The sequence below is a fragment of the Geotrypetes seraphini genome, chromosome 1 (genome assembly GCF_902459505.1).
Source record: "Geotrypetes seraphini chromosome 1, aGeoSer1.1, whole genome shotgun sequence".
Classification (NCBI taxonomy): Eukaryota; Metazoa; Chordata; class Amphibia; order Gymnophiona; family Dermophiidae; genus Geotrypetes; species Geotrypetes seraphini.
The window spans coordinates 347443395-347458707 of NC_047084.1; the positions used below are offsets into that span (position 1 = coordinate 347443395).

Below are 15313 nucleotides of genomic sequence, written 5' to 3' on the forward strand. Positions count from 1 at the left end.
AATAGTTTTGTGTCATCTGCAAATTTGATCACCTCACTTGTCATTCTACTTTTAGCCTTTGGTTTGAGTTATATTTGTTTGTTCCATTTCTTGGTTTTTTTTACCACTCAGTTCCTATTTCAAAATGTCTTGTCCCTTCTCTCTCCTCTATCTGCATGCCTCTTTGGAACTCCACAACTACTTTTTAAGCTTTTTACCTCTTCCCCATCACCTTCCCACAACTCCTTCCAACCTTTATTTCCTCCCCAAGCTCAGCTTGTTGCATCCCTTCCCCAAACTTTGCACGTATCTTCAGTCTCTCTACCACTTCTTTCTCTATCCACGTCAGCTGGTCTCTTTTCTTTTAAATCACTTTCACCCGGTTTACCTACCTCACCTTACTCCCCCTCATCCAGCCTGACCCTGCTCTCAGTCTTTTTCCTTTTCCATTCATACCAGCCTGTGTTGCCTTTCTTCTGCCTCATTTCATCAGTCTTTCCCTCTTCCCCATCATTCCATGCCAATTTCTCTCTTCACTGTAGTCTGTAGTTCCACCTGGGCCAGGGCCAAAACTAAAGTGTGGGCACAGCCGGTGCTAAGCAGCCTTTAACTCTGTTTCGTTACTATCATTCAGCTTTGTCCCTTTAGAGCTACAACCTGGGCAAATTACCCCACTTGTCCCCAATTCCTACCCCACAAAACTTCAGAAGGTGCTACACTGCTCATTCAAGCAAATCTTCTGAAACATGCAGAATTGATGGATAGGTAGAGGTAGGTTATAGGGATAGGATTAGAGGATTAGAGGCAGTTACAAAATTAGTCAGGGACACTGTTCAGGCAATTAGGCCTGATGGGCCGCCGCGGGAGCGGACTGCTGGGCAAGATGGACCTCTGGTCTGCCTCAGCGGAGGCAACTTCTTATGTTCTTAACTAGTAACTACACAACATTTGATGCTCCAGAATACATTCTCCAACAAATGACTGTGTCACATCATTCAAATTTGTTTCAGTAGTAGAAAGCTCTGCATGATGTACCAGCAAGTCAACTGCAGGAGGTCTATAAGGGAGATTTCCATTCTGTGGTTACTAATACATGAATCAGCACCTCTGTCTCAGACAGACAGTACTACCAGCTTCTACTTCGCTCCCATATTCACCTACAAGCTGCCACATCTGTCATCTCCCTCTGGGCCCAATCTGCCAATATATCCATACCCACTTCTTGCTCTCTTTTCAACCCCACTCTGCAACAGCAATCCATAATTTCAAAATGTCAGCAGATGTTGTTAATTTTAGTTTTTATTTCATGATTGTGTATATAATAAGAGCAGGTCCCTAATGACTGAAGTTTGCATTAGGTGCTTTCAGATCACCCCTAACATCTCCAATGAACAGATCAACTAAGCTATATACTGTGCCCATTTTCTTCATGATGTTCTAGAATCTTTGTAGGTCACATTTTTTGTTGCATAAACAAAGATAAGCCTTTGAGATCACAAAAGGTTCTTCATCTGAGGAACTTGCATGCATGGTAATGAATACATACTACTCGTTTCTACTGATTCAGTGCATGAGACTACCACTTTTCTTCAATGACCAACATAGCTATAAGAACTCTTTACTGTGTGTATTTTAAATCAAATATTTTAACACACATGGATTTATTTACCTGCTAGATTGTCAAGCATGTAGTTCAGTAGCTTTCGTGTTCCATCTGGCTCTTGGTACAGGCCAAAAATATCTTGCGATAAAGGATTGCCTTTGCATAAAAAGATATAAATATTTAAGAATTACTACCCACAAACAATATACCTCAACAGTAATTTTTGCAGAGCTATGGTTTATTAATGGAATAAAATATAAAGAGGCTAGTGCTATAAATCCAACAATGGAGGCAAAGAAATAGAACCAAATAGTTCAAAAAAATAGGTTTGTTGAGAAGATAAAACACCTATTGTGGCCAAGTTTCAACTAAAACAAGCTTCATTAAGGGTATACACTGACAATAACTGTAACTAGAACATATCTATGCTCAACCAACATAAAATATACAGAAATTTTTAAAAAGATTTAAAAATAAACACATGCACACATATAAAATGAGTATTAATTGTCGCAGTACATAAAAATGGAAACTATTTCCATCTCTCTTGATAAAACTTGGGCCACTGCCCAAATAGTCACAGTCATAACAGTAATATATACAGAAAGATGAATATGAAAAACTTTTTCAATGAATATAAAAATATAAAGCTTGAAGATGGCTGCCGCTTGCTGCTGCTGAGTGGACGCTTAAGAGTGTCTCGCTTACCTTCGGAAAAAATGCCTAAGAGAAGGGGAAGAAGCGTTGGTGGTGCCTCCCGACGCTCAGAGACCCCTCTGCCTGCAGTGGATGCCATTTTTAGGCGTCTTTTGAGTGAGCAGGTTTCGTCGGGGAATCGCCCGCTGGGAGCGCCGGCAGAGAGTAGTGCCGCGGCGAATTCCCTTGGGCTAGAAGTCTCTCTGAGCCCCGACGTAAGGTAACCGCCCTTGCAGCCGTTGCCGCTGGGAGCAAGCTCACCACGAGAGGAGAGCATGCCGGAGGAGGAAGTGTTATCCTCTCGAGAGGCCAGCATGTCGGAGGGCTTGCAATTGAAGACAGCTGAAAGTGAATTACTCCTTTTAGAAAAACCGGCGGTAGGAACAACTCCAGCTAAAGGGGATCAAGGCTCTGGAGAGGTAAAACAGCCGAGTGAACATTTATTAATGACACAAGCAATTTTTGTTTCTCCTGTTAGACCTTCTGAAGTCACTCTAGACCAGGGGTGTCCAATGTCGGTCCTCGAGGGCTGCAGTCCAGTCGGGTTTTCAGGATTTCCCCAATGAATATGCATTGAAAGCAGTGCATGCAAATAGCTCTCATGCATATTCATTGAGGAAATCCTGAAAACCCGACTGGACTGCGGCCCTCGAGGACCGACATTGGACACCCCTGCTCTAGACTCTCTCTGGGACTTAGTGTCCAATTTTGGAAATGCCCTTAACTTACAGGTAAAAAATTTGGACAAAGAAATACAAATCCAGAAAGAAGAGATAAAAACTTTAAAGGAAGAGACTGTATCATTGAAATTAGATATCCAAGAAGAAAAGAAGAATTTAAAAACAATTAAGAGTAACCAAGATTTATTTGTTAAAGATAATACGATTATGAAGAGAAAATTGGAAGCTTTAGATAACAATATTCGGATTAATAATTTGCATTTAATTAATTTTCCTAAAGTATTATCAATTTCTCCACGAGATATGATAAAGCGATACTTTCTGGAAATTCTTAAAATACCTGAAAATGCCTTACCACCTCTTACAAAGATTTACTATTTACCTATAAGAAATCAGGATCCTCAAAAGAAAGAAGATGAAGGAATACCACAGAAAGAACCCTTGGACGTTTCCACTTTGTTAGAGCAATCGGATAGAGAATTGGCTATTCCAGCCACTCTCTTATTGACTGTGGCTTTGGCCCCAGACAAGGATTGGATTCTTAAACTTTTCTTTAAAAATAGGGCCAAGGACTTTTTGGGTTTTCATATCCAGATATTTCCTGATGTAGACTCAGAAGAGAAGAAGGGAATTCTTAATGTTAAAACCAGGAGTGACTCAAATAGGGGGTTTATTTTTTCTTAGGTATCCTTGTAAATGTGTCATAAGATACCGTTCCTTGAAATATGTATTTGTAGATCCAGCTCACTTGACTGCTTTCCTTTCTGCGAAACGTCTTGAGTTTGTAGAACCATCTGTATCATTGTGATAATAATTAGCTTACTTCTCAGTAGTAGTTTAAGTGATTTTTCTTGTTAAAATGTTTTACTTTAATTTAATTTCTACTCTTATCGTTAATCTTGGATCCTAATTTGAGGACTAGTGTGTGATTAAGGTAGGATGTATATTTTCTTTATTATTTTGAATTGCTTTCAGGTTTGAGAGTAAATAATATTATTATGTTTTCTTGATCTCACTTTCTGTACAAGATGATATGCTTGATAATAAATGTGTAAATTTTATAAATAAATTAAAAAAAAAAAAAAAAAAAAAGCTTATCTACAAATAGGTATGACAATTTAAAGCTTTAAAAATTTGAAACCTATATTGCATCCCCAGTAAATTTAGATGCCCACCTTTCCATGTTAAACTAAAATGAAATTTACTTTCATATCTAAGAACTAAGGCCGATACTGGGCAGACCTGCATGTTCCATATATGGCAATTTGGAATAGGATGGGTTAGGAGGACACTGATTGGAACTCTAGTACCTTGGAATATGAAAACATTGCTGGGCAGACTTTACAGTATGTATCCGCAAATGACAAGATGGTTGAATGGACTGGAGTTAGTTTCCGATGGTCACTCCAGTAGTTGGAACCCAAGGACAGTACCGGGTAGACTTTATGGTCTATGGCCCAGAAATATTTAAAAAAAAAATACAATTTAATTTAATCATGAATTTATAATGCATGTAACTAATGGGCAGACTGGATGGACCAGTCGGGTCTTTATCTGCTGTCATTTACTATGTTACTATTTGGGATGATCTCATTTTTAGTGCATTTGTTTACGCACCAATAAAGCACAATTACTTACCTGTAAAGGGTGTTCTTCCGAGGACAGCAGGCAGATATTTTCATGTGGGTGACATCATCCATGAAGCCCGGTACAGACAGCGCAAAAGTGTACTGTCACTTTAAAAGTCTCGAGGCTGCCCATACCATTCATGTGCAAGTGCCTTCCTGTCCAATGTTGGCTTGCAGGACCATCAGTTCAGTAACAAAGCTAAGAAGCTAAGTAGGGAGGTAGGAAGGTTGTACGAATATCTGCCTGCTGCCCTAGGATAAAACCTGTTACAGGTAAGTAACTATGCTTTAACCCAGGACACGCAGGCAGAAATTTCCCGAGGATAGACTGAGACCTGGGAACCTCTAACTGTGGCAAGGAAGCAAAGTTTCTGGAAGAGCTAGGAGACTGCTTCCTGGAACAATTGGTGGGAGAGTCGACAAGAGGAAACGTCACCTTGGACTTGGTCCTAAATGGCATTATGGGATCGGCAAAGGAAGTAGAAATCACGGTCCCGCTGAGGACAAGCGATCACAACATGATCAACTTCAAATTCGATGTCGGGAAGGGGAAAGGTACCAAAACCTCAACCACGACTTTAAACTTTAAAAGGGGAAGATACGATAGCATGAGAGCCATGGTGAAACAACGGATCAAGAAAAAGATGGGCAAAGTCAAAACGGTAGAACAAGCATGGTCCTTACTGAAAAATACTATCGCGGAAGCACAAAGCCTCTACATTCCTCAGATGTCCAAAGCAAAGAAAACTAATGGCAAAAGAAAGCCCACATGGCTCACTAAAGAGGTGAAGGAAGCCATAAAAGAAAAGAAGGACTCCTTTAAAACATGGAACTGCACAAAAACAACCGATGCTTGGAACAAACACAAAAATGATCAGAAGAAATGTCACAGGGCGGTGAGGGATGCCAAAAAGGACTAAGAGGAGAAAATAGCGCATTAGGCCAAAAATTTCAAGCTCTTCTTTAGGTACGTAAAAGGGAGGAAACCCGCAAAAGAGGCGGTGGGACCGCTGGACGACCAGGGAAGGAAAGGGTACATCATGGAAGACAAACAGATTGCAGACAGACTAAATTCCTTCTTTGCGTCTGTCTTTACAAAGGACACCACAACAATTCCAGAAGCAGTGAAAGTGTTCAAAGGAGTAACAGAGGACAGCCTCACCACAGTGGAAGTGGACTTGGACCAGATTTACCGCCAGATCGATAAACTCAAAAGTGACAAATCTCCTGGACCAGACGGAATTTATCCGAGAGTCTTGAAAGAGCTGAAAGTGGAAATCGGAAAACTATTGCAAAAACTTGCCAACCTGTCAATCAAAACAGGACAGATACCGGACGACTGGAAGATAGCGAACGTCACGCCAATATTTAAAAAAAGGATCAAAAGGAGTTCCAGGCAACTATAGATCTGCGAGTCTCACTTCATTCCCTGGGAAGAAGGTTGAGGCGCTGATCAAGGATAGCATAATCCGGCACTTAGAAAAACACGACCTGATGAGAGCCAGCCAACATAGATTCAGGAAAGCGAAGTCATGTTTGACGAACTTACTTCAATTTTTTGAGACAGTGAACAGACAAATTGATAATGGAGAACCGGTGGATATTATATACTTGGATTTTCAGAAAGCATTCGACAAGGTTCCACATGTAAGACTTCTCAGGAAACTGCAAGGCCATGGAATAGAGGGAGATATACTAAGATGGATAGGCAAATGGCTGGAGAACAGAAGGCAGAGAGTGGGCATAAATGGGAAATTCTCAGACTGGGAGAAGGTGACTAGCGGTTTACCCCAGGGCTCGGTACTTGGGCCAATCTTATTTAATATTTTCATCAATGACCTAGAGGATGGAACATCCAGTGAGATCATCAAGTTTGCAGATGACACAAAGCTATGCCGGGCAATCAAATCGCAGAAGAATAGTGAGGAACTCCAGAGTGACTTGAGTCGATTGGAGAAATGGGCAGATAAATGGCAGATGAAGTTTAATGTGGAAAAATGCAAAGTGATGCACTTAGGCAGAAAGAATAAGGAACACAAGTATAGTATGTCAGGTGCAACTCTGGGAAAAACTGAACAGGAAAAGGACCTGGGTGTACAAATTGATAGGACCCTGAAACCGTCGGCACAATGTGTGGCGGCGGCAAAGAAAGCAAATAGAATGTTAGGCATGATAAAGAAGGGAATCACGAGTAGATCGGAGAAAGTAATAATGCCGCTTTATAGAGCGATGGTCAAACCACACTTGGAATACTGCGTCCAACATTGGTCTCCATACCTAAAGAAGGATATAAAACTGCTGGAGAGGGTGCAGAGATGAGCAACAAAGCTCGTGAAAGGTTTGGAGAACACGGATTACGAGGAACGACTTAAAAGACTGGGGTTATTGTCCCTTGAGAAGAGGAGACTGCAAGGGGATCTGATCGAGACTTTCAAAATACTGAAAGGAATCGACAAAATAGAGCAGGAAAAACAGTTATTTACAATGTCCAATGTGACACGGACTAGAGGGCACGGACTGAAGCTGAGGGGGGACAGGTCCAGGACAAATATCAGGAGGTTCTGTTTCATGCAGCGAGTGGTGGACACCTAGAATGCTCTCCCAGAAGAGGTAATTGTGGAATCCACCGTTCTAGGATTTAAGGGTAAGCTAGATGTACATCTCCTTATGAGAAGCATAGAGTGATATGGGGACTAAAACTATACCATGGTACACCTGCCGGGGCCTCCGTGTGTGCGGATCGCTGGACTAGATGGACCTAAGGTCTGATCCGGAGATGGCAATTCTTATGTTCTTATATACTCACATGTGAGACTCCCTAGCTGCCAGGATCATGCCTCTGAGAGGATATGTTTGATTCTATCATGAGCCTGGTAAAACCAAAAGGGATGGTTGGGTAGTTGGTATCTAAATGGAAAATAAATTCAGTAGAACTGCTTGTCCGAACTGACTAAACCGTCTGGAATGATTTTTCAAACAATAGTGGGATGTGAATGTATGAATTGAGGACCAGGTGGCTGCTTTAAGGATGTCCTCAATGGGAGTGGAATGTAGATGAACTACTGAAATGGCCATTGCTCAAACTTTATGTACAGTCACATGGCATTCGAGCATCAGTCCAACCCACGCATAGCAAAAGGAGTCACAGTCCACCAGCCATGTGAACATGGTTCCCTTGGTGACAGGAACTCCATCTATTAGGATTGAAAGACAGGAGCAGCTAAATAGAAGTTCTGTGATGCTTGGTCCAATCCAAGTAATAACCTAGAGCAAGTTTAGTTTACAGTCCAGTGTTTGGAGTGCAGCTTCCCCAGAGTATGAATGTGGTCTTGGAAAGAAGACTGGAAGGGCTATAGTCAGGTTGAGATGAAATTCTGAAACGATTTTAGGGAGGAACTTGGGATGAGTATGAACAACCACCCTATTGTGTAAGTATTGTGTAAGTGCTTGAAGTTCACTGACTCTTCAAGCAGAACAGCTAAGAGAGAGACTACTTTCCAAGAAAGATTCTTGAGGGATGAAGTCGAGAGCAGTTCAGATAGAGACTATATTAGAGTAGAATGGATAACATTAAGGTCCAAGACACTAGAGGAGGTTTTACAGATGGCTTGGTATGGTAAAGACCATTCTGGATACCAAAAGATGTATTGATAATGGCTTGTTGTCCAGAGGAGTATGAAAAGCAGTAATAGCAGTAAGATGGACTCTGACTGAAGAAGTTTTCAGACCAGAGAGAGAGTTGTAGAAGATAGTCTAGAACTGATGGTAGAGGACAAGTTTTTTGATTCAATGACTTGAGGTTGCACCAGACAGTGAATCGTGTCCATTTAAAGTGATAGCAGTGCTGTGTGGAAGGGTTTCTAGACGCCTCAATGATGGCTGACACTGGTGCAGATAATGTAAAAGTATCTATTGGTTGGGAGAGAGATACCATATTATGAGAGTTTACAAACACAGATTGGGATGAAGAAGAGATCCTTCATTCTGTGTCAGCAGCGTTGGAAAGTTTTGAAGTGTCATGGGCTCCTGTACACTGAGTTGAAGACGGAGGGGAACCATAGTTATCGTGGTCACAAAGGTGCTATAAGAATCATGGTGGCCAGTTCTTGGTGATTTGAGTAGTCTTCCTGAGTAGAGGTATTGGAGGGAAAGAATAAAGAAACCTGTACCTCCAGTCAAGGAGTAAAGCATCTGACTCTAGACGAGAGAGAGAAAGAGTAGATTCTGGAATGGAAGAGTGGAATTTTGTGATTGAGGGGGGCAGCAAAGAGGTCCACTTCTAGAGTCCTCCAAATATGTTGAATATGTGACACAGAACAGATGAGTTGAGGGACCACTTGTGTGGTTGGAGAAGCCTGCTCAAATTGTCTGCTAAAGTATGCTGACTCCCTGCCAGGTAGACTGCTTTCAGGAAGGTGCTGCATGGAATCATCCAGGACCAGATCTTCATTGTTTCTTGGCAGAGTAGGCAAGATCCTATGCCCCCTTACTAGTTCACCACATAGTACATGGCTACTTGATTGTTTGTTCAGATGAGCACTACTTGATTGAGGCGGTGATCTTGAATTGTGTATAGAGCACTGCGAATTGCTTGAAGCATGAGGAGATTGATATGAAGAGCTTTCTCATAAAACTCCAGTTGCCCCAAGTGTGAAGGCCATCAAATTGAGCTCCCTAGTCAAGAATGGAAGCATCTGCTGTTAGTATTTTTTGATGTGTTAGAGTGTGGAATAGAAGGCCTCTTGAAAGTTTGACCAGTGATAACCACCACTGAAGGGACTGAGAAAGGTCTGACGTAACATATTTGTTCGCATAGTGGATTGCAGGCTTGAGACCACTGTGTCAAAAGAATTCACCGAGGTTCCCTAAGATGTAGATGGGCAAAAAGAGTTACGCGAACTGTTGATGCCATGTGACTCAGGAGACTCATCATTTGGTGTGCTGTGATGCATTGGAGAGGAAAGTCTGGCAGATATGAATCAGAGTCTCGAGCCTTTGTTGTGGTAAAAAGGCACAAGCTTGAGTTGTGTCCAGAAGTGCTCCAATGAACTCTAGAATTTGGGTAGGTTGTAGATGAGACTTGTCATAATTGAATGCAAATCCTAGAAGTTCTAGAAGGCATATAGTTGAATTCATAGCCTGGTGAACTTGTTGAGGGCTTTGATCAACCAGTCGTCTAGATAAGGAAACACATGAAAATGTATGATCAGAGGATTGCAGCCACTACCACCAAGTATTTTGTGAATACTCTGGGTGATTACGCTATGCCAAAAGAGCACTTTTACTGGAAATGGTGTGTTCCCATCCAGAAGTGAAGGTATTTTCTGTGAGCAAGTAGGATAGAAATATGGGTGTAGACTTCCTTGAGGTCAAGGACTTGAGAAGGGCGGATGTGGTCCCTCTCCACAAAAGTGGATGTACGGAAGAAGTAGGGAATTACAGGCCAGTAAGTCTGACTTCTGTGGTAAGCAAATTAATGGAAACACTTTTAAAACAGAGAATGGTCAATGATTTATTGGGGGCTTGCTTGGACTGAGTTGAGGCTGGATGAAATGTAACAGTTTTCTGCACTGTATGCAGAAGCATGCCAGCTAATTCTTTCTGATCTGATCTTGCAGAGATGGTGAAGATACCGATGTTGAATGCAATACAGAAGTCAGGTATTGAGGCATCGGTGACCTCGATGTTGAAGCATGTCTCAGAGGAGACACTAGCTGCAATGATGGCGATCTAGTTTCAGTGCATTGACGGTGTGGGCACCTGAGATGATGCCATGTCTGGAGGAGGAAGAGTGTTATGCTTCTTAGCTTTTTTATGAACTTCCGCTAATGGAGGCATGGCAGAGAATTGACCGGGTTGTTGATGATATCGGTACCGGTGTTGAGGTTGCTGGTGGCCTCTGAGTGTCAGCATCTGAGTCGGCAGACATCCTTAATGTTCCTGGAGTTGACATGAAATGTTTCCCATATTGCAACTGCCTGGCTCTTAGCAACTTCTTCTGGAATTTAGAGTAGAGCGGGCACGAAATACCAGAGTGATCAGGACCTAGGCAATAGACACACCAATTGTGTGGGTCAGTAGCCAAAATTATCCTGTTACACTGAGTGCAGCACTTGAAACTGCTTGGAGCCTTGGACATCAATAGGAACACTGCTGATGCTAGGTCAAAGGATTCAGTGGTCCATGGAGATCAAGTAGATGGTAACCTGAAAAAGGCTTGACATTCCTGGCCTAAAAACAGGTTGAGATAAGCCCGAAGGTCCAAACAAAAAAGTTGATTAAAAAACTGAAAAACTTTTACCAGAACACACCTAAGAAAATAGATCCGGTGACGATATGACACGTAAAGCTTTGGGCAGTCCATTTTCAAAATATCACCACCAATTGGCATAGTGCAAAATTTTGAAAAATGATAGGGCTTGTGAAAGATGGGAAAATTGACTTACAATGATTAGCATTCAGAAAGCAACTAGTTAAGATCTGGATTTAACCAAAGTTGTTGACAATAACCCCCAAAGGTACTACTGTACCATCACAACCACTGAGCTCAATATTATATTTTCTGTATTATGAGCGAGCAGACAAAAATGAAAGCCACAGAAATCCATATTCAGGCACCTTGAAATCACATTCCATATATCTTTTCTTAGAAGTAAGCTTCATTTCTGTTACAGTATGTGCAAAACTAACCCATCTGAAGAAATTACCTCCAGGCACCTGGTTTACAATGTTACATTTTATTTTTTTCATACTGAGTGCATTGTTCAGAATTCATAAAGTGTGTGATTCAAATACAGTATATAATCACCAAAACATCTTATCAACTCAAACTGTAACACTCCATCTTGTCATAACAACTATTTCTGCAGTCTCTCCTCCCCCAGTTCAGACACCACATATTTCTTAGTTCTTACAGGTTTCCCAACATTACATTACATTAGGGATTTCTATTCTGCCATTACCTTGCAGTTCAAGGCGGATTACAAAAGAATTATCAAGGAAGAATTACAACAAGAACTTACAAAAAAAAAAAAAAAAAAGAAAGAAAGAAAGAAATTTGGTCATTTTCAAAGAGAGTAAGAAATGAGTATGGTTATTTGTTTTGGGTTGTTGGCTTTAGTGAGAGGTGGTGTTTGAAACTTGCAGTGTTATTTCTTTTTTCAGGGATTTCTTGAAGAGTATGGTCTTTATTTCTTTTCTAAAAGTTTGTAGTCTAGGGATGCCGTCAGTAGATTGGCGATTTGGTTGTTTAGTTTGGCTAGGAGGCCATCATATAGTTTTTCCCATTTGACCTCCTTAACTGGGGGGGTATGAGAATGGGGTGTGAGTTTTCCTATGTCTGGTTGAGGTGTTGTGGATGAGGCGGTTATTCAGGTAGTTTGGACTGTCTCCGTATAAAGTCTTAAATAGTAGACAGTAGAATTTAAATTGTATTCTTGCTGGGATTGGAAGCCAATGCGATTTGAGATATGCTTCACATGTAGCATTCTTGAACATATATTGCATGTCAAATATTTCTACTTTCTCCACTTAGCAGATTAACAGAAACAAAAGCTTATCCCAAGGCATATTTAATCTGAGCTATTTCTTTTCAAAGCAAAAGCATGTCATTTTGGCAGGACCCATTCTTGTTTTCTGCTGCCCCTAAGGTTAGGTTTTATGCTGCCTTCTCATACAGTGGTACCTTGGTTTACGAGCATAATTCGTTCCAGAAGCATGCTCGTAATCCAAAGTACTCGTATATCAAAGCACATGTCCCCATAGGCCACAATGTAAACTGAAACAATTTGTTCCACAACCAAGGTTTACTATGGTGGCCCAGGGGTGGGTGGGTACCTGTGTGTGGGTGCTGCAGCCCTTGCAGCGTGGTGGTTTCCTTTCCCCGGGGTCCCCGTGCATTCTCTCCACCCTCTTCGGTGATGCCTTTGTCGTTAACCAGCGCCTCCCGGCTTCCGATTCAAGCCGGCCATCCTCCAGACGCATGCGTAGGACCTCTGAACTCCCCCGTCAAGCCGTCGCCGCTCCAACAACACACGCACCACGTACAAGCACGCAGGACGTCCGGGTGGAGAGCCGCACGGGGACCCCGGGGAAAGGAAACCACCACGCTGCAAGGGCTGCAGCACCCACAGACAGGTACCCACCCACCTCTGGGCCACCCTAGTGAGAGCTCGTGTAGCGAGTCAACACTCGTTTTGCGAGACGAAAGTTTGCTGAGTGTTTTTCTCGTCTTGCAAAACACTCGCAAACCGGGTTACTCGCAAACCGAGGTTCCACTGTATATGAAATGCAAATCAATCTAGAACGAAGGTTCCGTTTCATTTAGCCTGAACTTCTCAGCCTTTTAATGGCTCTAAGTCTAACCATTAACAAGACCATGGACCTTTCTTTTGGAATATTGTTTTCTCCATGGAGAAACAAAGGGCTCCCTTTACAAAGGTGCGCTAGCGTTTTTAGCGCACGCAGATTAGCGCGCACTAACCCCGCGCTACGTGGCTAGAACTAATGCCAGCTCAATGCTAGCGTTAGCGTCTAGCACGCGTGGTATTGTAGCGCGTTAAAAGGAGCTTAGTAAAAGGAGCCCAAAGATTTTAAGCAAATCACCTTTAATTTTGCATTCTCCAAAAAGTGTACGAGAATCTCCCTGTTTTGCATTCACATTTATCACAGCCCCTCAGCTCTTTTTTTTAACACCGCTCCAAATATCTAATGTCGTTTGTACTATTTCTAAACATCCAATATTTTTGGTTAATTTCCACATTTCAAAACAATTTTCCCCCGTGTCTAATGCAGTTAAGGTTTCTCTTCAGAACATTCAAGGCTTCTGCTTTTATTTTAGAAGTCAAAATTAAAATTTAGCTCAAGGCAGTTACAGTTTGAAGAGAGCAGAGCATATATAGGCAGTTAACTACTAAATCTGGGTTAAAGGGTAATTGGCCTCAAGCATTAAACTATCAGCTATCTAGCAACAAATAATGTTTTTATTGGTGATTATTGCTCAGCTAAAAACCATGAAGCAGACTGGATCTGACTATTCTGGCTATGCTTCCTGTGGCAGTGGCCGTTTTAAGCAAAAGGTAGTTTCAAAAACTTTCATTCAGTGACTCAGAGATATTTTTTTCTCATAGTTTAAAACTTTTCCAAAAGCACCCAATATAGCCCAGCCATTCCAGTAAGAAGCTGGCTGATAAAAGCCATGGATCAGGGTTTCTTCCAAGCTCTGGCAAAGAAGGGGGTGCTCCTAATTTTGAACATTAAATGCCACAGTTAGGATTTATTCCCCCTGAGAGGCTATGGTTACGGTCTCAGCAGCATAGCCACCAGCCCAAGTCAAGGCTGAGAAACTGAAACAGAACCTGAATCAAACCCAGAAACATAGCAAAAGAGCCTAGCTAAAGAAAGATTAGGTTCTTAGTTACCTCAATAATCTTCTTTCTTGTAAATGTGTCTAATAGTCCTGAACAGCAAGGTTTTGTCCCTGAACCCGCAAGTTGCTGCAGAAGGATGTCACACATCTTATGACTCTGCCTCCTTCCCAGAGGGCTGTGCCATGTTCCTTCAGTTCGTCCCAAAGCTGTCAAAAATACTCTTAAAAGGAGATATAAGAAGGAGGGGTATGGGAATCTCCCCGACAGTCAATTTCTGTTCTGCTCTGTAACAACTATAACAAAGTTAACAAATGGTATGCAACTAGCACTAACATTCTTGGAGCTCGTGGCTAGTCATATAACCATTTATCAGGCAAAAAAAAGTGTTTTGGGAGGGAGAGGTTGGATTTTTTTTTTTATATAATGACAGAAGAATTAATAAAAACATAGGAATAGCCTTACTGGGTCAGACCAATGGTCCATCTAGCCCAGTAGCCCTTCAAGGAGGCCAATCCAAGTCACATCAGAAGGGAGCTGAGGCCAGAGCGAGCAGTAGGTGGAAGATGTTGCTTGCACTGGCTAATATTTAAAGAGGTTAAAGAGGCACCGGCACCCCCCCCCAAAGACAGCACCTGGGCACCAGCTCCCCCTTACTATGCCACTGCCCCACACATAATGGTTTTGTCCTTTACTGCACTAAAATCCAGCTTGCTAACCCTTGGATTACAGTGCTTTCCCAACACTAAGATTTTTTTTTTTCAAATTGTCTGACTGCCGCCAGCTGAAACCAGAAAAAGAAATTCAACCTTCCCTGGTGGCTGGCCAAGGCCAAGTGAAGGCACTCCCCTAATTTACAAAATAGCTCTGGCAGATGAGAAAGCTGTGGCTGTTGCCTAGAGGGAAACGTGCTTCTTACTAATCAGAGACCTTGCAAGCCTCTAGTAAATGCCTGCTTTGTCAGCTATAAAGAAGCCTGCAGTTGACTGTTCCCTGATGTTGCTGAAAAATCCTTTTGTTATACCTATCCCAAACTCTCCATATATTCCTTGTAGCATGCATCTACTTTGTTACAAATTTGTTTGTGTCATCTTATCCACCATCCCCTCAAGCACCTTCACAATTCCAAATACCAAAAACATAAAAACACAAAAAGAGCCTTACTGGGTCAGACCAATAGTCCATCTAGCCCAGTATCCATAGTGGCCAATCCAGATCACAAGTACTTGGCAAAAAGAACAAATAATAGTAGCATTCCATGCCACCGATCCAAGGCAAACAGTGGCGTCCTCCATGTCTGCCTCAATAGCAGACTATGGACATTTCCTCCAGGAATTTATCCAAACATTTTTTTAAAACCTG

General features: G+C 41.9%; 1 protein-coding gene across 6 annotated transcripts in view; it reads right to left on the bottom strand.

Moving 5' to 3' along the window:
- CNOT6L (CCR4-NOT transcription complex subunit 6 like) overlaps nt 1-15313 on the bottom strand; it is a 188195-nt gene that overhangs the window by 59739 nt on the left and 113143 nt on the right. For all 6 annotated transcript variants that reach the window (XM_033963350.1, XM_033963321.1, XM_033963340.1 and 3 more), the window contains one exon: nt 1649-1738. In XM_033963350.1, coding sequence (XP_033819241.1) covers nt 1649-1738 — 90 coding nt within the window. The remainder of the gene's footprint in view (nt 1-1648; nt 1739-15313) is intronic.